At 34.4% G+C, this 22,466-nt stretch overlaps 1 protein-coding gene across 4 annotated transcripts in view; it reads left to right on the forward strand.

Moving 5' to 3' along the window:
• The window catches only part of EXOC6 (exocyst complex component 6), a 169,808-nt gene that overhangs the window by 32,203 nt on the left and 115,139 nt on the right, over positions 1–22,466 (forward strand). For all 4 annotated transcript variants that reach the window (XM_069461027.1, XM_069461029.1, XM_069461028.1 and 1 more), the window contains exons 2-5: positions 13,777–13,948; positions 15,204–15,251; positions 15,340–15,430; positions 18,808–18,853. In XM_069461027.1, coding sequence (XP_069317128.1) covers positions 13,777–13,948; positions 15,204–15,251; positions 15,340–15,430; positions 18,808–18,853 — 357 coding nt within the window. The remainder of the gene's footprint in view (positions 1–13,776; positions 13,949–15,203; positions 15,252–15,339; positions 15,431–18,807; positions 18,854–22,466) is intronic.

The following is a 22,466-nucleotide window of genomic DNA, read 5'->3' on the forward strand; positions in this document are numbered from 1 at the left end:
TCTCATCTCTTTGATTTTCCTTATCCTTTTCATTACAATCCTTTCTAGGCTGTCTTTGGTGAGGAGGGCCCCTGTGGACATCTCTTTTGGGTAATGACAAATGTGTTTTTTAAAAACGTCTTATTTTTCTCAATATGCCTTTAAAGGTTTTAAAACTGTTTCTTACCTAGACAAGTTGATATTTTTAAGAACTTCATTTTTAATTTGTAATAGAAATTTGCAATTTTTTTCCCCAAAAATGTCAACAAACTTCAGGCACCTGTCAATAAAGGTCTTAAAAAATATATATATGTATATATTTGGGAGAGTGGAGGATTCTTTATTCCAAAGTTAGAATTAAATACATCTGCATCTGGCTTTCATTTTTAGTATTTTCTGCAATTTAGTAAAGTTCTTATTTTTACTTCAAGGTATACTTTATACAGTGATGATGTCTTTTCCAGGCCCTCTAAAAATTATTTTTTAAATGTTAATTAATATACATTAACTCATAGAAATGCCAATGTTATTATATAGTTCAGAAATAGGTTAAAAAAACTCATGGATCTTAGCTGGGTGCGGTGGCATGTGCCTGTAGTCTCAACTTTGTGGGAGGATTGCTTGAGCTCAGGAGTTTGAGGCCAGCCTAAGCAACATAACGAGATAGCGAGACCGGGTCTCTTAAAAAAAAAAATAAAATAAAAGCTCATAGGTCTGTTAAAAATTTTAGATTATTTTTCATTCAATAACTTTAGTATTATCCTCATATGCAACACCTAACATGAAGAAATAAAAATCATCTATTTGTAGATTTTCTAATGCTGATGGAAAAGATAAATGAAGTACATTTTTGTTCTATTTGATTGATATTTAACTCCTTATAGATCTTAGACTTATCAGTCAGTATTAATTTATTAATTTCCCATCAGTTTTCAATATAAAATATGTACCTTTTATATATTTATTACAAATTCAAAACACTGATTTTAAGATGTTCTTTTTTGTTTTGTTTTGTTTTTTGAGACAAAGTCTTACTCTGTTGCCTGGGCTAGAGTGCTGTGGCATCAGCCTAGCTCACAGCAACCTCAAACTCCTGGGCTCAAGTGATCCTTCTGCCTCAGAAGTCCCGAGTAGCTGGGACTACAGGCATGCACCATTATGCCCGGCTAACCTATATATATATATATATATATGTGTGTGTGTGTGTGTGTGTGTGTGTATATATATATATATATATTTATTTATTTCTTTTTTTAGTTGTCCAGCTGATTTCTTTTTAGTAGAGACGGGGTCTCGCTCTTGCTCAGGCTGGTCTTGAACTCCTGAGCTCAAATGATCCACCCACCTCAGCCTCCCAGAGTGCTAGGATTACAGGTGTGAGCCACCGTGCTTGGCCTAAGATGTTCTTTTTTTTTTTTTTTTTGAGACAGAGTCTGCTCTGTGGTCCCAGGTAGAGTGCAATGATGTGATCATAGCTCACTGCAACCTCAAACTCCTGGGCTTAAGCAATCCTCCTGTCTCAGCTTCCTGAGTAGCTGGGACTTCAGGCATATGCCACCACCTGGCTAATTTTTTCTATTTTGGGGAGAGACAGTGTCTCACCCTTGTTCAAGTTGGTCCTGAACTCCTGAACTCAAATGAACCTCCCGCCTCAGCCTCCCAGAGTGCTGGGATTACAGGTGTGAGTCATTGCGCCTGGCCAAGATCTTCTTTAGTAAAATTATTTTTATGTGTGTTCTTTCACTATCTGAGTGCCTACTGTATGAGAGGCACTATGTAATATATAAAAGTTTGTCTTGTGCTATATTATCCATACTTACCCATAGGAGCCTGGGGATTGCAAGAGAATTTTTGTATTGTTTATGGTTCTGTTCCACTATTTTTGACCATTATACTAAAGCAATAGGTAATAGAATAAAGCATCTTCACAAAAAGGGGAAATCTTATTTTTTATTTTGATTTCATACTACGTAGTTGTCAATTAGGTTGAGATTCACACCATTTTTTGATGCAGTAGTAAAAGAAAATACAGTCATCCCTTAGTTTCCTGGGTTCCTGGAACCCTCATGGAGACCAAAATCCACAGATGCTCAAGTCCCTTATATAAAATGGTGCAGTATTTGCATATAACCTATGCATGTCCTCCCATATACTTGAAATCATCTCTAGATTATTTATGATACCTAATAACAATGTAAATGCTATATAAATAGTGGTTGAGGGAGTAATGACAAGAAAAAAAAAGTCTGTACATGTTCAGTACAGATGCAACCATCCATTTTCATTTTCCAAACATTTTCAATCTGTAGTTAGTTGAATCCATGGATGCGGAACCCACAGATACAGAGGCCAACTTGTACTTGGATTTCTAGAGGTTACTTTTGGGTCAAGGGTGCCCTCTAGTGAGCTTGTTCTTTTAAGATGTGCAGGTTTTTGTATCCTCACTGCACTTGTGAATTCAATATAGAAATAGAAGACCCCTTCAAGTCCCAAATAATTTAGAAGATAAAATGTACACTAAGTAATTGGAGAATACATTTGATGTATTATACATATAAAAGAGATAGTATAATATAGACTTTATGTAGGAGCTGGGAAAATTCCTCGTCATGGGAAAGTTATCCATTATGGCTATTCATGAAATTATCCTGAAGGAACTGTCTTGAGCTAAAATTTAAAGGAAGCTTAAGATTAATAGTGAGTCATATGGAGGGGAAAAGGACATCCGGAGGGTGGGAGAATAAGTTTAAGACAGTACCAAAAAGGATTAGTGCCAACAGGAAAAAAAATACAGAGAAAAAAGGAATTATTTTGGACAAGATTTTAAATTTAATACTATTTTAAATATTTTATGCAGATGTCCAAATAATTTGTATTGTACTCAGAAACATTTTTTCAGGAATTCAAGAAAGACTTGGCTGGGCTGTTGTAACTTGGGGTCTCTCTTGAGGTTGTAGTCAGATACTGGTTGCTGTCAGTTACCTGCTAGGGCTGCAGTCATGTGAAGGCTCAACTGAACTAGAAAAATGGCTCACTACTCACATTGCTGGCAGTTGCTGTGGCTGTCATTTGGTGGGAGTGCCTACATGTGGCCTCCCTAGCACACTGTTTTTAGGATAGTCAGATTTCTTGCATGGTAGTTGGTTTTCTCCAGAGTAAGTGTCTAAAGAAGTCCGGGTGGACATTGCGTGGCCTTTTCTAGCCTCTGAGGTCACACAGTATTACTTCTATCATATTCCATTGGTCAAAGTAGTCACAAGCCCGCCCAGGTTCAAGAAAGGGGGTATTGACCCCTCCTCTTAATATAACATGCGTCGAAGAATTTTGGACCTATGTTATAAAACTACTTCATTTACTTTACTGCTTCCCTGAGGAATTATGCTCAGTGCAGATAAATATTAATGATTTAAGAAACAATTATTCTCTGTATTAAGCTTGCCTGTGTACATGCCTGTCCTCTGCACTTTATTTTCAGTTTCTGTTGCATACGTACTTATGCAATGCTTAATGAATATTGTTGGAAAGAATGCTCCTTTTTCTGTGTCTGGCTATTTCCTTGGAGCTGTTTTGTTTCTCATTTGCTCTTGGATTACAGAATATCACGGAAACTTATAGGGAGGTTGTTATTCATGTTTGCTGTATTTGATAAAATGGTTGAGAAAATGTTAGAAGTACTGGATATGATATTTTTATATACTTTTTTCTTGCTGTTTCATATTGCTAAGTAACTATAGTAGAAATATTTATTTCCAAGATTGAGTGGCTACCTTGAACAAACCTTTTGTACATTTAAGATAGGGAGATGATGTCTTTGCTATTTGTTGTTTAAAAGAAAAGAATTGTAAATCATGTGACTTCATAAAAAAAGGGCCCTTCTCCCAAATGATAATTTATTTGCTCTCTTTGAATAATATTTTAGCCCTTTAGCCCATTGTTTCTCACATGGTTGTTACTGATATTTTGGGTGCAGTGGTACAATCATAGCTCACTGCAGCCTTGAACTCCTAGGTTCAAGGGATCCTCCCACCTTAACCTCCTGAGTAGCTAGGACTACAGGCGCTGGCCACCATGCCAGGGTAGTTTTTTTAAAACAATCTTTTGTATAAATGAGGGTTTCTGCTGTGTTGCCCAGGCAAGCGATCCTCCTGATCCTCTCTCCCAAAGGCTGGGATGATAGGCGTGAGCCACCACGCCGACGCTTGGTTACCCTGAATATGTCTTGAGGCTACTGAAGAGAGTTGCTGTGTTTCATGTCTTACTTCTGACTCTAGCTGCAGGGTTTCAAGTGCATCATAAACTGATATTGAAGAAAGTCCTCCACTGAAAGATTAAATTCCCAATTTACATAGCCAAGAATACAAAAATTTACTAGAAACAAAGTGGTCATTGAGGTGGAAACAAATAGAGTATCTCAGTGTGGCTTCCCCTACTTTCTAGGGTCCACTCAGGAGGCATGAGAACTGCTGATAACTTTATCTGGGCAAGGGAGGGTCTCACTGGATCTCAGAAGCTTACTTTTTGCTATGTAACTGCCCTTATATACTTGGGGCTTACCCATGTCCTTCTCTGAGCAAACTTTAGTAATTCATGTGCTTCTGTTTAAGGAAATGTTTTCAAATCTTGGCTTGAGATCAATTGCCAGATGACTGATTTGTTATATGACAATTTGGTAAATTTACCACATTTACTGATATATCAAAATCCTATTTTTTGAAACTATTTTGAGGTTGACAGCAAACAGTTTATAGTTGATAGGATGGTTTTAATAGCTTTTGGTAATTTCTAATTAGTTTCTTGTGATTACTTTTAAAACTGTCTTCATAGCTGCATTTTAAAGAATGTTTAGTTTGTTAAAAGCTGGTAATCATGGGGTAGTTAATTGTCTTATGAATACATTTAATATTCAGAAAAATATATCTTAGGAAACAAAATTTCAGTACTGATCAGTAAGATGGGTACCTAGAATCTGAAAAGAATTCAGTGTAAATATGAAATTGCTGAAGTATCATTAAGTATTCATTGATATGCAATACCAAATTTTAATTACTAGTTACTAGAAACATAAAATTAAGATTGATATGCTAGCAATTAAGCTTCATGTGCCATTTGAAGTATTAGTAAAAATGCCTATACCAAAAGAATAAAGAATGGTTAAAAGAATGTGAAAGCAATTTTTATTGCTAGAAATACAAAATTAAGACTGTGTCATTTAAGGAACTAGCAAAAATATGTGGTTAATTTTTGAAAAAGTAGAAGATGACATTAAAAAGCATCTGAAAGAAATGAGAAGTAACTGATAGAATTTTTTCAGAGATAAAAGAGTGAAATTTTATCTGATAAAGGTTTGTAGAAAGATTTGACACCAAAATGTGGAAGAAGTGTCAGTGCCCAGGGATTCCTGAACAGTATTTCTGCTTCTAGTTTTCCAGTATTTGCAAGTCCATTTCCTTACTGGTCTTTGGTTTTTCTTAAAAGCAGTTGATTGTCATTTAATAAAATTTGTAAGAAAGTCTGCCAGTGGCTAGCATTTTAATGACAGTTACTCTAGGTGAGTATCTTCCCACATTACACACTGTGCAGATGTAGGTCTTGGCCATGCTCTTTTGTGATTACGCAACCAGTATATCTATCTTACTAGAGAACAAAGCACTGTGGGATAGAGAAAAGGTATTTTTATTTTGTCTAGAAAAGGAACTATAGTACTCCAGTAAATATACGTAATTTGAGAAAATTGGGCTTAGGTACTTTGATATTGTATTTGAGATACCATTTTTTCTCAAAGTATAGACATCATTTTAGGTAAAAAAGTTAAAAACTCATTTCTCAGGAAATTAATACATTTTATTTTCTTCACAGTTGTGATGGAATTATTCTTTACAATGAAGATACAGTGAAAGAAAAATATACTGAAAATAGTATAAGGATGTTGTGTGCTTTTTGACAAAAAAGTACTAATATGTTACTGTGATAAGAAAGTCCTTTTTCACACAATATATTGTGAATATTGTTTGTTTTTAATCAGAAAGAGACCCTTTCCTTAAATAATACTGGGGGAATATGATTACTACGTCATTTATTTTATTCACAGAATATAGTATCTGTCTAAAAAATCAAAGTAACCTTAATTCTTCAGCTAAGACATTTGATTTAATGATAAAAGCATTAATTTTCAGTGAATCAATTTTAACATTCCAATCTTAATTTTCTTATTTTTATACTTGATCGTAGCCAAAAGGCTGAGAAGTGATTTTCTTATTTTTATATTTAATTTTTACCACTAGGTGGAACCCTATACACACAATTCAAGAAGGCATCTCTGAAAGATAATTTACTTGTTTAAATTGCATAAGGCTTATATGTTAGATGATCAAATACTGTGTAATAACTCATATTTTAACACTTTGCTTTCATATATAAGATCTGGTATAATGAATATTGCACACCAAGAAAATGTATTTGCACTTTAAGTACACTTTTAGCTATGCTTTTGAGACACAGTGTTTTTATGCCTTCCCAGTTGCTAAAATTAAAATATGTAAATACAATCTGTAGTGTACCATAAGCTGTATTTGTTTTCTGTTCACATGAAGTTTTAAAGTTATTTCTTCTTTTAAAACTGATTTTTGCATCTGTATTTTTTTCTGAGTTGCATTAAATTTTGTGAGCAGTAGGATTTTTGTCATGCTAAGCTTTTGGAAGGGATGACTCAACTCTCTTATATTGATGTCATTATCTATATATGGAGCACTAAGATATAGCCTTAGTGGATGTAGGATAATGGAAAATTTTCCAACTCTCTAATGTTCACTCTTTCTGGTTCTGTCATATATATGTGTGTGTATTCATTTATAGGAATTTGATTAGACTTGCCAATGGGCATTATAAAATTCTGGAGGATATTTTGAAAGAAGAAAAACATTATTATATTATTGAAAGAAGAAAAACAAAATTATATATTGCTTAAAAATTTAGAATGGTAATATATCCGGCACATTAATATATTAATTAGGTAGATATAACTGTTAACCAACTTAGGGTTCAAAGAATGAATAGTGCTGCTGAACAGTATTTGCTTTCCTGTTCTGCAAATCAAAATGTCAAAGAATAACGATTATCATTTAAAGACAAAAACGAAAAAGAAAAATAGATTTCTTTAGAGTCTCTTTAACTGAGGTCAGACAAATAGGGGGCCTTTAGTTTTCTCTACTTCATATTTTGCTCCTCCTTATTTTGTTGCATTTGTAATTTAATACTGCCTAACAATTAGCTATGCCTCAGTTCTCATCCCCCTTTTCTGTCCATTGGTTGATTTCACCTGATGTGTGCAACAGTGCACATCAGGGATTCCCTGTTGAGTCATTCTCAATTGTTGATCTTCAAAGGTGATCTGGTTGGTTGCTATGCTGGTAACTTCCTCTCTGCATTCCATGCTGCTTATCACCATTTCTGACTGGAGAGTCTATGTAACATAACAGTTAAGAGCACTGGCTTTGGAGTCAGGCAGATTTGGGGTTAAATCTGGGCTCTATTACTGTGTGACTTTGGACTTAATGTCTTAATCTTCCCAAACTGTATTTGTAAATTAGGATGCTAACAGAATCTATGTCATAAGGCCATAGCGAATATTTAATGAGATAATGCATGAAAAGCACTTCATCCATAGTAAGTACTTGGTTGTTTGTTATTGTTCTTTTTGTCATCACCATCATTAAGCCAGAAGCAGCAGACATAACTGCTCTCTGTGGCTAGTTAAGTTACTGGGGAATTGTTAACCTTGGAGAGCTCATCTTCTCTGCTTCTCTCCATTTTCTTCCCCCTCCACAATCTCTCCAAATTATCTCTGTAATTCAACACAAGTCCCCTCAGAGAAAAGGTTGATAATTCCTGCTGGGCATACTGTGTCAAGAAATTCTTGGGGTAAGAGTTGCTTTTGCTTTTTCCCCTTTCCAGCGTTCTGATACATATCCACATTTTCTCCTTTCCTGTCTCTCTCTCTCTATTCAGTCACTATGTATTATTGGCTTTATTAGCAGATTTCTAGAGTAGTTATTTTTAATATTACTTTTCATCAACTTGAGTAGAGGATTAAATCAACTACATGTAGTGATTAATTCCATTTTGAGTGCTTGCATGCTGGCTTTAGATTTGTGCTGCATCTATTAAAATGAGATAGTCAGAGCTAAGAAGTTTCTAGGTCTTTTCTAGGGCCGACATTTTATCATTTGATGAATTTTGGATTCTGGCGCATGCTTATCCTTCAATACATTCTTTAAATACAATTTATTCCTGTGGTTTATTACTTTTCTTTTTCTTGATGACTTTATTTCTGCTCATTGATGTGGATTGTGGGTGACAAGTGATTGTTTCAGCTTGGAGTGCAGCTTGTATACATACCTGGAATAGCAAATGGTTATCATGGATCGAGAGAGAGTTGGGAGAGCTTGAGACTTAGAAATAGGTAGATCAAGAACTACTCTTCTCATTCACAGTACTAATTCCTTAATGTTATTTTTATTCATTTCATTGGGACTTAGGATTCTATTTTTAACAGCAGAAAGCATGGAAAGTAAGTAGTTCACCAATTTCAGGTTTTGAAATTTTATTAATGGAGGGTAGGTATTGCCTATGTTCAGATATTGTTTTTCTCCCTACCATAACATTGGTAGAAAAAGAAGAGTTCATCTGTGATTCTGTAGTAGATACACTGGCAGTATCCCGAATTACTACAAAACAGGAGTAGTTTTGTTTTAAAACTCTGGAGAATACATTGGAAAAACATACCAGATCATGGGCTTTGGGAACTTCCTAAAATGAAATAGACTTCTAGGAAAGAACTATTATTTCTTTTCTTCTTGTTTGTTTATATGATGTTTATTTTTTAAAGGGGCAACAGTATTGCTTTTACACTCAACAAAAGTAGGCAAACCCTTCCTTTGGAGGGACTCTGTAATAGGTAGTCCTGAAATATCTCTTTATAAAGATTTTTGCTACAATGTGACAACTATAATAGAAAAAAAATCCAGTTCTTTTAGTATATTCTGTTTACTACCTGGTATTTTAGGAGCCAGATAAATATCAAACTGCTTTATTAAAATATGTTAAAAAACCTTAGAAATACATATGTATATTACTTTAAGAAATATAGTACTTGCTCCTAATTATGAAATATAAAGATTTGTTGTTTATAGCACACCAAGGTAAGTTAGATAAACTTCTTGCACAAGGATTTTCTTTAGGAATAATGTTATATTTGTTTAATTAAAAGTTCTTGTTACGTGTGTTAATTGTAGGGAAAGCATAAAGTAGAAATGTCATTTACCATTTCTATGCCTGTTTCCTCATTTGTGAAAGGAGGCAATGATATTTTCACTTATGTGGTATAAGAGATAAATGAAACATTACATATAAAAAATGTAAAAGGCCGTATACAAATGTCAGGTATTAGTGGTAGATCCTTTGGCATGGATAATTGAGTGTTAGCCATATTTATTTGTTATTTGCGGCAAGTACTCAATTATTCAGCTGCTGCTTCACTCATTTAACAAAGATTTGGTTGTTTCCTATGTGCATACTCTGCTAGTGGTCAGTATACACTGAGCACTTACCATGTGTCAGCTGTTATATTAAGAATTTTTCATGTTTACTAATTTAATCCTCATAATATTCTGATATAGATACTATTTTTTTCAAAAGACTTTTTTTTAAAATCAATTTTAGGTTTCCAGCAAAGTTGGAAGGAAGTACAGAGATTTCCCATATAATCCCTGCCCCACTCATGCAAAGCCTCCCCAGTTTCAATATTCCCCACCAAAGTAGTCCATTTGTTACAGCTGATGAACCTACATTGACATGTCATTGTCATTCGAAGTCCATAGTTTACATTAGGATTCACTCTTGGTGGTGTACATTCTATGGGTTAGGACAAATACATAACAACAGGTATCCACCGTTACAGTATCATACAGAATATTTTCACTACCCTAAAAATCTTCTGTGCTCCACCTATTCATCCCTCCCTCTCCCCTCACTCTGGCAACCACTGATCTTTTTATTATCTCTAGTTTTGCATTTTCCCGAATGTCACATACTTGGAATTACATAGTATGTAGCTTTAGCTTATTTCACTTAATAAGCTAAGTTAAAGTTCCTCCATGTCTTTTCATGGCTTGATAACTCATTTCTTTTTAGTACTTAATAATATTTCATTGTGTGGATGAACCACACTTTATTTGTCCCTTCACCTACTGAAGGATATCTTGGTTGCTTCCAAGTTTTGGCAGTTATGAATACAGTTGCTATAATCACGCATATGCAGGTTTTTTTTTTTTTTAAACCTTAGATGGAGGCAACATACACGTGCAGGTTTTTGTGTAGACATAGTTTTCAGCTCCATTGGGTAAATATCAACGAGCGTGATTGCTGTAAAGGAAAGAAAAAAATAAAGAATCGGTTTATTTATATCTACAAAATAACTTGCTGGGATTTTGATTGGGATTTTGCTTTCTTTTTATTTTTTAGAGACTGGGTCTCACTTTGTTGCCCAGGCTAGAATGCAGTGGCATGATCATAGCTCATTGCAGCCCTGAACTCTTGGGCTCAAGCCATCCTTCTGCCTCAGCCTCCCGAGTAGCTGGGACAACAGATGGCGCCACCATGCCTGGCTAATGTTTAAATTTTTTTTGTAGAGATGGGATCTCACTTATGTTGCCTGGGCTGGTCTTGAACTCCTGGCCTCATGCAATCCTCCCACCTCAGCCTCCCAAAGTGCTGGGATTATAGGCATGACCCACTGTGCCTGGCATGATTGGGATTGCCTTGAATCTATAGATCAAGTAAGGGAAGAACTGGCATCTTAACAAACTTATTTTCGTATTCATAAATATGGAACATCTATCTCTTATTTGGTTCTTTTGTTTTGTTTTGTTTTGAGACAGAGTCTCTCTCTGTTGCTGGAGCTAGAGTGCAGTGACGTCTTCATAGCTCACTGCAGCCTCAAACTCCTGGGCTTGAGTGATCCTTCTGCCTCAGGCTCCCAAGCAGCTGGATCCACAAATACACACCATAATACCTGGCTAATTTTTCTATTTTTTGTAGAGATGAGGTCTCGCTCTTGCTCAGGCTGGTCTAAAATTCATTTCCTCAGGCAGTCTTCCCACCTCAGCCTCCCAAAGTGCTAGGATTACAGGCATGAGCCACTGCACCTGGCCTGCTCTTTAATTTTTTTTTTCTTATCAGAGTTTTGTAGTTTTCTTTGTGTAGCTCTTGTATACATTATTTTAGATTTACATCTAAGTATTTCATTTTGAGGTATGCAAATGTAAATGATAGTGTGTTTTTAAATTCCACTTGTTCATTGCTGTATGTGCTATTTTCATTCCTATTTTATGGTTGGGAAAATTGATACTTAGAGAAGTCAGGTGGCTTACCTGATATTCAACAGCAAGTAAGTGCCTTCCTAATTCCATCCACCTATTTATCCACTCACTCATTTATTCATCAATTATTTATTGAGTTTCTACTATATGATAGACACTTTTTCTAGGGCTAGGGATATCATAGGGAACAAAACAGACAACAACTCTCTGCCCTCTTGGACTGGGTATACAACAGGGAACAAAACAGATAAAACTCTGTGTCCTCATGCAACTTACATGCCAGTGGGGGAAGACAGATAACAAATAGAAGTATGAAATAGAGAGCATATTCTACAGTGGTAAGAGTGATACAGTGATAAACTCCTTTTTTTTTAGAAAATAAAAAAAAAAATAGGCCAGGCGCGGTGGCTCACGCCTGTAATCCTAGCACTCTGGGAGGCCGAGGTGGGCGGATCGTTTGAGCTCAGGAGTTCAAGACCAGCCTGAGCAAGAGCGAGACCCCATCTCTACTAAAAATAGAAAGATATTATATGGACAGCTAAAAATATATATATAGAAAAAATTAGCCGGGCATGGTGGTGCATGCCTGTAGTCCCAGCTACTCGGGAGGCTGAGGCAGTAGGATCGCTTGAGCTCAGGAGTTTGAGGTTGCTGTGAGCTAGGCTGACGCCACGGCACTCACTCTAGCCTGGGCAACAGAGTGAGACTCTGTCTCAAAAAAAAAAAAATAAAAAAATAAAGCATGGAAAGGAAGTGTGTGTGTGTGTGTGTATATATATATAGAGAGAGAGAGAGAGAGAAGATATTGTAGTCAGAAATGGCCATACCAAGAAGAGGATAAAAGACCTGAAGGAGGTGAGTCTGTATTAGACTGGGAACGCATTAAAAATGTAAGACATTGAAGCAGCCCTCAAGAAGCTTATAGCCTATTTGGGCCAATATATAAAACAATATATTTTAAACACAAAACGTTTAAATTATGATACAAAGTAATAAATGATTACATGTCAGAATAATGGTAAAGGGCTACAAGTTTATCCTTCAGATGAAAACATTACTTGTCATGGAAATGATTATGGGAAACAGGACTTGAACTGAACCTGAAACAATGGGCAACAGATGAGGGGGTGCAGTTTGGGACGTCCTCAAGACCACCTTCGGGTTCAGTAATTTGCTAGAGGGACTCACAGAATTTAGCAAAGCTGTTACACTCATAGTTGTTATATTATTTGTTACAGCAAAAGAATATAGATTAAAGTTAGCAATGGAAAAGGCACATAATATATAAATGAAAAGAAAAAAAATTCGTGACCTTAAAAAAAAGAAAAAGAAAAAGAAAAGGTACATAGGACGGGGACTAGGAGAGTTCCAGGTTTGAGCTTTCAGTAGTCCTTTCCCAGTGGAATTGTGCGGACAGCACTTATTTCTCCTAGCATTGACATGTGGCAACACTTACAGACTGTTGTGAATCGGAGAAGCTCATCCAAACCTTGGTGTCCAGGGTTTTACTGGGATTTGGTCACGTAGCCATGGCTGACTTCCCATGTAAACATGGCTGACTTTAGTCTCTTGCCCCTCCGAAGCTAAAACTGTGTGGCTCAAGACCCGTACCATAAATCACATTGTTAGCATCTACTATGTGGCAGCCCAAAGCCCCCAGGTAAACAAAGACATTTACCAGGCAGGGCATTCCAAAGGCTTTCCTCCTAGGATGTAGGGGCAAGGCTAGTCATTTACTGCATGGTGAATTTGGGGGTGGTGGGCGGGGAGGTGCCTTCTATATGGAGACAGCATGAGCTGAGATACAGTGGGAATGTGTACACCATGTTTAGAACATTGTAATGACTGCAGTATGGCTTTGTATTTGAGAATATGAACTCTGGAGCCAGACTGCCAGGATTCATATCCCAGGTATTGGTTGCTGGTTGTAGAATTCATGGCAGTTCTGTAATCTGTAACTTATCTGGAAAGCAAGGGTAATAACAATACCTACTTTATAGGCTTGTTATAGGGATTAAAGAGTTAATATATAAAGCACATAGAACATGGCTTGACACATAGTAAATGCTATAGAAATCATGAGTTTGTTCATTTACTCCTTATTCATTCATTCAATGAATTTTTTTTTTTGAGCATTAGTATGTTAAAGACTTATATTAGGTCCACATCTCCTGAGCCTCAGACCTTTATTTCAGGATACCTAGTGATATATCTAGAGAGCTTGTGGCTTTTTAATATTAACATGTTAAAAAAATTAAATATTTTTCATCCAAATTATTTCTGTTAAAGGTAACACTATCACACCAGTTTATTTGTTCAGAGATTTAATTTTAAGATATTAGCTGTTGCAAAGATCAGGCTTAATAAAGAATATATTTCGGTGACCTGAAAAGTGAATTGTAGTTTTCTTATTTATATACAGGTCTGTGTATGATGACCAACCAAATGCACACAAGAAGTTTATGGAAAAGTTAGATGCTTGTATCCGTAATCATGACAAGGAAATTGAAAAGATGTGTAACTTTCACCATCAGGGATTTGTAGATGCTATTACAGAACTCCTTAAAGTAAGGACTGATGCAGAAAAACTGAAGGTAAGAAATATGTTAAAATTCTGTCTGTCTTTGTTCTCATTAAATTATTCAAGTATTAGTTTGTAGTGCATATATACAAGTCATATCAAATGTGCTGCTTTCAAGAAGTTAATTATTATATGTATTTGAGAATGTTCTTTATGCTCTATTAACACAGTTGTCATGCTAATGACAGGAGCAGTCTCTTTTTTTCTAAAGCAAGTAATGTACTGGCTTAACAGGATTTCTTACCATGCAGGGGAATGAACTCAAGACATGCCTGCAATGAAAGGCGTTTTAGAATTTTTAAATGACAATTAGTACCATGTTGATAAAAAGTTATCTTCCTTTAAAAACTTACTATAAATGATTGTATTCTCAAAATTATTTAATAATACTAAAACTTCATTTAAAGTTTCACAACAGTATGTAATTTTCTTAAAGATAGTTGGTCTACATTTTCTGCCATACAGTAAAAACATTATTTATTAAATGAGACCTGGATTTGTTCAGTCAGGATATAAAATATTTAATTATAAGAATTGTCCTATTTATCTTTCTTTACATTTAGAGCACTTAGCAGATAGAATGACCCTGGTTCACCAAAGGTTATGATTAGAAAACCATTGTATAAAGGATATTCAGATAACAAGAGACTAACTACAGCATCAATGAGGTCACTGAGCATCTTTGTTCAGAAATTAATGAGATTTTTAATAAACCAGAATGTGCTTCCTTACTATGATGACCTAATGAGTCACTTAATATGTGGGAAAATTTGAGGTTGAGCTTTGCCTGCACCTGCAGCATTAAAATGTTGCTATGGATTGAGATTTCTGTGTTTGATGTTAATCAACCACCCAGTGTTTGCATTCAGCAAAGTATGAATGTTTAATTACCATAAAATGCAATCACCATTTCCTACAGACAATGAATGGCACATAGACCTCATTGAAGTTATCAAAAGGGGACCAGTGGTCAATTGGGTCAGTGATTTGAATTGTTTGACAGACTTAGAGAAGCAAGTAAAGTTCAAAAATCCTGAGTAAATTTGAGAAGTTTGCCACAGAATCTGTTAAAAAGAACTGTCATAAGTAATTGAAGTTAACAAAAGCCCTTTTCAATCAAAAGTTCAAGTTCAAGCTGTAGAGTTAATTTGAATTTGCATTTCTTTGTTCTAAGTTTCTCATGAAGCATGATCTGATTACAAGGGTGAGCAGTTACATCAGGGCAGTTTTATGCATATTTGTCTAACTAAGGTGAAATTATTTTTAAGGTGCAAGTTACTGATACCAACCGAAGGTTTCAAGATGCTGGAAAAGAGGTGAGAAAATGATACATTTTTTGTGTCCTCAGTATGTGGATATTCTTTAATGTTTGTTTAAAAATATGAACATTTCTTCCTTTCCAAGGTGATAGGTCACACAGAAGATATTATTCGATGTAGAATTCAGCAGAGGAATATTACAACTGTAGTGGAGAAATTGCAGTTATGTCTTCCAGGTGAGTTAAACTTGTCTATAATATGATGTTTGGCTTTGTAAAATTATAACTTAATAATAACATTTAGTCATTCTTTATTATGAGAATTACAGATTATTTGGTGATTTTTGTCCCAAAAAAGACCATGCTTATCTTTCCTGTTCACTTTATTGTCTGAATTTTAATGATTTTCTTATGTCATAAGGCCCCTGTTTGATTATCTGTCACATCAGTCTCCTAGAACAACCTCTACATTTCCATTTCCTCTCTGCCTCATTTGCCCTTTGTTCCCCCTCCCTTTTTTTTTTGTTTTTCCTCAGAATACTTTCCCATGGGGAGAATGTCTTTTAATTACATTTTCTCTTCTTTGTTTACTTTGCTTAATTTTTTACCTGTAGTTTTCCACTGTTTTCTGTTTATCACTTAACAGGTTGGTATTGCTTTGCTCACAATCTCATTTTGCCAGTAAGGTAAGAAAACCTCAAAAGTGCTAGGTCTTCTTTCTTGCCTTTCCTCCTATATTTTGAAAAAACACTGAGTTTCTCCTCTTTCTGTTAGGGCTCAAATATTACTGGTGCATCAAATAAATTCAGAAGAAACTAACCAGTATTTTCTTTACCTGAATTGAATATACTTTAAGTTGGATGTATTCTGTTTAAACAAAAGGAAGCAGGTATATGTCATTTTTTTCTTAATGTAGTAAGCTAAATCCATCTCTTTGTACCTTTTTTTTTTTTTTTTTTTTTTTTTTTGAGACAGAGTCTTGTTCTGTTGCCTGGGCTAGAGTGCAGTGGCGTCATCATAGGTCACTATAACGTCAAACTTCTGGGCTCAAGTGATTCTCCTGCCTCAGTCTCCGAAGTAGCTGGGACTAGGCCTATGCCACCATGCCTGGCTAATTTTTCTGTTTTTTGTAGAGACAAGGTCTTGGTCTTCCTCAGGCTGATCTCCAACTCCTGGCCTCAAGCAATCCTCCTGCCTTAGCCTCCCAGAGTACTGGGATTATAGGCATGGGGTACCATGCCAGGCCTCTTTGTACCATTTTTAAAAAATTAATATATATATTTTATTTATTTCAACATATTACAGGGGTACAAATGTTTTGGTTACATGTATTACCTCTGCCCCATCCGAGTCAGAGCTTCAAGCGTGTCCATCCCCGAGACGGTGCACATCGCACCTATTAGGTGTGAATATATCCATCCCCTCCTCCCGCCTCCCACCTGCCGAATACCCAATGAATGTTACTACCATATGTGCACATATGTGTTGATCAGTTAATACCAATTTGATAGTGAGTACATCTGGTGCTTGTTTTTCCATTTTTATGATACTTTACTTAGTAGAATGGGCTCCAGCTCCATCCAGAGTAATACAAGAGGTGCTAGATCACCATTTTTAAACTTTTTTTTTCTTTTAGGAAGGAATCTAAACCTTCATATCTAAGGGAATAGAATGAGGTGTTTTGTATAGTATTTATATAATGTGAATTTAGTTTAGACTACAAATTACATTGTTAAAACTGTCAGCAGATTTTATTGGCTAAAAAAACTGTATTATTGTTTTCTGACTTATGACAATAGCGTCTTTTTTTTTTAGAATCAATGAAATTCTACTCAGTTTAATCTCTTACGGACTAAGATATTTTACGTATTAACTCTGAGTAAATAAAATGTCTGCTTATTATATTAGATTTTGAGGTTGAGAAACCTACTTCCTTATAGTCATGTTTAATAATACCTTTTTGCTACCATCAGATACATTGTAATAGCCACGAAGACAGCTTCTAAATTTGAATACTTTGTCCCTGTCTGGTAATAAGCCTAAAATATTACGTCTTCATGGAATGAACAAGAGCTGAATTCGGCTTATTCCCTAATGGGCTATTTGAAATAGAGAAATAAAGGGAAGTAGAGGTTAGGTTTTTGTTACTGCTACTGTCTGCTTTCAGGGCTGGACAGCAACTCTGAGTTCATATAATTATTGTGTTCCTAGTAGCTACATCCAGAACTACCTGCCTTCTTTCCTCTTCCCATCATTCTGTCTAATTATCCACTTATAAATTTTTTGTGTATGTCAACATTATGGTAGGTATTGTAATTATAAACTAGGAAATGACATAGTCTTAGCTTTTGAAGGATCTTATAATCTTATGTGAATATAGACAAGTGAGTCATCAAATAGAGTACAATTGCCTAACTCCTTATTTGATGTGGAGGAGTATGAGAAGATATAAGAAGTCACAGTGTAAACAATGCTTTTTCCTGGTATATTAGTTTTACTTGATTGTTTTTGAGGAAAGCATTTTCATATGAAAATAATATGGAAATAATATCAGGTAGATATGAAGTTTACATGAATTGTTGAGATAAAATAGGAGAGTTCAAAGAACGTTTACACTTACAGCAGCGTGTCCCAGGTTTTGTGTTCACTTTAATGCTATGGTTGGAAAATGTGAGAAATACTACATTATAATACAGGGACTGTGATAGAGCTATGCTTAGGGTCCTGTGAGGCCACAGAGTTATTGCTGGTTTACTATAGCCACGATTGCAGTTTTTATGATTTTCAGACAAGTCAGCAATATCTTTTTAAGCTTGGAGACCCTTAGGAGTAGTCATATGACTGTAGAAAAATCTGGAAGAAAATGTTGTCTTTGTTTGTGGTATAGGAAAATGGAGTTGGTCTGATAAACAAGAAAATAATTTACTTACTCTCTACTTTGAAATTCTACTAAGGTTAAATGATAATCTATGTAGTTTAAAACCTTTTTGGTAACAGTGTGTCATCTTGCTGAAGCTTATGATAATTTTATTGAATAATTACATTTCTGGGCCTTTGACAGAAAGGATGAAGTGAATAAAGATGCTTTATTATATTTATTTCTGGCTTTATTATAATTCACTGTCTGCTGTAAGCTTTTGAGTTTTTTTTTTCCTTTGTGGATTTGGTGTAAATTTATAGTGAGTTATAACACAGTTGTCTTATTTATTTGGTATGTTGAGTCAAAATTAATGAATCTCATTGTCACTCAACTTTCTCTCTCAAATTACTAAAGTCTAAACTTACAATTCTACTTTAGGGACTAAATGTTAGTAATTTCTGAATAGGATAATTGTTATTAGGTTAATATCTCAATTATAAGTGTCAGCATATACTTTTATACAAGTATTCCAGGTTCAGTGTATTAATATATATATAATGTTAAATATATATAGAAATTAAAATATATTTTCATTTACATGAAGAATATACATTTTATTTGGAAATATCAGCCCAACAAAAAATATAGGGAAGACTAATGAATTTGTAATATACACTTCTCTGCTTTAATTATTTTCATCTCTTAAAATATTTTTTTCTCTTTGAAAGCTAAAATGTTGTATTTTTTAATGCAGTGCTGGAAATGTACAGTAAGCTAAAAGAACAGATGAGTACAAAAAGGTGAGTTGGTTTTCTTTATGTTATTTTTAAACAAGAATTTTTTTTCTATTATTGAAAGCATTGGTAAACTTGCTGTTAATTGTAATGAATTGTGAATTTTGCTTTCTTTCTTACACTAATCTTTGTACATATAATCTACTCATCAGGATCACCCAGTAAAGCAAATCTTAGCCATTTATTTATGAATCCTTGGCCCTTATAAATGATATCAAGGATTGATAATATTGATCAAGGACAACTGAACAGGAAGGAGAAAATACTGATTAACTTATCAACATAATAGCATTGCATACAATCAAGGTCTTAGTCCATCTGCATAGCTATAAAAGAATGCCCAAGGCTGGGTAATTTACAAAGAAAAGAAGTTTATTTGGCTCACAGTTCTGCAGGCTATACAAGAAACATGGTACCAGCATCAGCTTCAGATGAGGGCTTCAGATTGCTTCCACTCATGGCATACGGAGAAGGGGAACAGGCATGTGTAGAGACCACATGGCCAGACAGGAAGCAAGAGAGAGAGGGGAGGGAGGTGCCAGGCTCTTTTTAACAACCAGCTCTCCTGGGAACACATGAAGTAAGAATTCACTCATTACGTTACTACAGGGAGGAGCGTACCAAACCATTCATGAGAGATCCACCCCCATGACCCAAACACCTTCCATTAGGCCTCACCTCCAACACTGGGTATCAGATTTCAACATGAGGTTTGGAAGGGTCAAATATCCAAACCATAGCAAGGGCTAAGTGTATATTGTAGGGGGAAAGCAAAGTGTAGGCTTTTTTGACAATCTGCGCTACTGTAATTCACATCTGTTTTATAACACAAATGAATAAATGACAAATGAAAAATAATTTAAAGGAGAATTAGATGTAATGATGTTTAAAATATTTTAAAAGTGAACAATTTTAAAATAACATAACAAAACCAGAATAAGTGAGACACGTTTGGAATGGAGAAAAAACAATTTCTTCTTGGTTTATTAATAACTACCTAACTTTCAGAACACATTATATACAAATCTATAGTAAAGGATTTGTGCATGTCCTGCTTCATAATGCTACACATTGAATTTCATTAGACTTTACCAATTGGTACTAATTAGTAGAATGATTTTTTCCTTATTAATAAACAAGCTTTAAGCTATTCCTAAAACACAGTCCTATTTTCTTTTATGTATATATTATTAATATATTCTTTTTTAAAATCAATGTTATACATCCTTATATTTTAAAGATTCAAATAATAAGTTCTGTATGTTTGTTGCAAAAAAACAGGCATCAACCTCCCTACTTCCCATTATAGGGGCAAAAACTTTTACCTTTTTTAACTGCTTACTTTAGTGCTTACATTTATGTCTTTAAATAATTAACTTGTATTATTACCTTACTATTTTCTAGCTTGGTGCATTATTTCTTTTTTTTGTAATATAATCTAATAATTATATTCACATTTCCCCAGTTATCCTCAAAATGTATTATATCTTCTTTTCCTCTCTGAAAACATTGGTTGCTATATATATATTTTTTATCCGTTTTAATCCAGCACAGTCTTCCTGCTTTTCTCTATTTGTCTTGAAAGGGTCCAGGTCAGTTGTCATGCAGACCAGGGCATTTTGGATTTGTTTAATTGTTTCATAATTATGTTTAGATTCAGGTTAAAAGTTTTTGGCAAGAGTACGAGATAAGTGATACTGTGTACCTCACATTGTATGACATCAGAAGGCATATGCTGTCAGGCTGTCTCTAGGTTATGCTAAAGTGATCATTTGGTTAAGAGGATGACAACCAGATCGCTTTTGAAAAGGTATATTTTTCTCTTTGCAATTAGTAAGTAATCTGTGGTGTGATACCTTGAGTCCTTTTCCTAACGACCTTTCACCCAAAAGTTTCAGTATTTTTGCTTTAATCAATTATTATCTTAGGATTATAAAATGGTGATTTGAAAAAATTCTATCCTTTCTTTAATGTTTATTAACTGGCTTTTTTTAAATATAAAGAAGAGCTTTTCCTTTTTATCCCCCTCTTCTTTCTTTTTTTTCCTGATTATTGCTATGGACTCATATATTTTAAAAAATAAATGTCATATTTATTATTGTCATTATTCTTTTGATGCACAAATTGTTCCAAATTTGGCCAGAGCAACCCTCAAGCCACTTGCTGTGTCCTTATTTATCTTTGAGTACTTTTTTGCTTATTATACAATAAGATGTATAATAAGCAATAGGATGTTCCAGGTTCTCATTGTACTTTTCTTGCTCTAAACCTGGAAACAGCCATTCTTCAAGGTACTCTGTCTCCTTTTAGTGAGTAATAGTATTTAGAAACTAAGATCTGTGTGCTAGGTGGGCTCATTACACATGAACACACATGCACACACACGCACGCAAGTGCTTTCTATCTTCTAATAGAAATCTTTAATATCTAATTCTTTATTCTAAATATTCTAAATCTTTAATATCTTAGGCATTAGCAAAATCATTGTAATAACATCTCTACCACCCATACCATCACCTAAATATCTTAATTTCTGACCAAATGTATATTTTGTTTATATGATAAAAATTCCAATGATTTATATTATAATAATTCCAATAATTTTTAAATAACTGAGATAAAACTTAGATGGTCTATAATTTTTTAATTAGTGGAAATACTTTGTGACAACCTGACAAAATGTATTTTGTCTTTGAGAATATATGCTAGAAAATCAGTAAGTATTTTTAAATACCTTTTGAAAATACTGTCTTTTCAACTTACTTTTGTCTTGCTTTTTTTGTTTATTAGTGCTTTTCCATTTTTAATATCATCCAATTCAGTAGGAAGGTATAGAATCTACTTGATTAATTTTTAAAACTCTTCTACCTAATTTTCAAGTGGATTTTGGTGGTGATTATTATTATTATCAGAAACTGACAATTTTGGAAAGTCTCAGTCTTGCTGCCAGCTAATTATGGTATCTGCCAAATTGTATACTCTTTCTCTGTGTTTCAGTTTTCTCACCTATAAAATGTTAATAGTAGTATCTGCCATAGAAGTGTACCTCATAGAAGTCTAAAGAAAATTAAAGTATATATATATATATATATATATATATGAAAGTTTGTGTCAATTTCTCTGGGGCAAAGGCTATACTTTACTAATTGCTGTATACTCAGCATGTTACACAGTACCTTATAAATAGTAGGCATTTGGTAAAGATTTGTTGAATTGAAAAATCACTCTACTGGTGAATTTTCACTTAGTTTTTGTGGCACTTTAGCATTTCTAATTGCCTTAAATAGTAGTATAAAATTTTCCGAAAAAGTTAAACAAATTTTACTTTAATTGGAATTAAATCTATGTTATGGATGGTGACAGTGTGTAGATGGATATTATCATGGGAGAAATAGTTTGAAATCACATATCAAATAACTAAATGTTATAATTTAGAAATTTGAAACTATTATATTCATTTAAGGTATTGTGATGACTGTGATAATGCTCTTGATGTTATAGATTTAGATAAAATGAAAGAAAGAAGTTTTATGTTAGTATATGCCATGAATTTTCAGCCTGCAGCTTGTTCATGTGATTCATAGTTTCTGCTTTAGTGAATAAATGTTAGTTGTACTTA

The sequence above is a fragment of the Eulemur rufifrons genome, chromosome 28 (assembly GCF_041146395.1).
Source record: "Eulemur rufifrons isolate Redbay chromosome 28, OSU_ERuf_1, whole genome shotgun sequence".
NCBI classification, from domain to species: domain Eukaryota; kingdom Metazoa; phylum Chordata; class Mammalia; order Primates; family Lemuridae; genus Eulemur; species Eulemur rufifrons.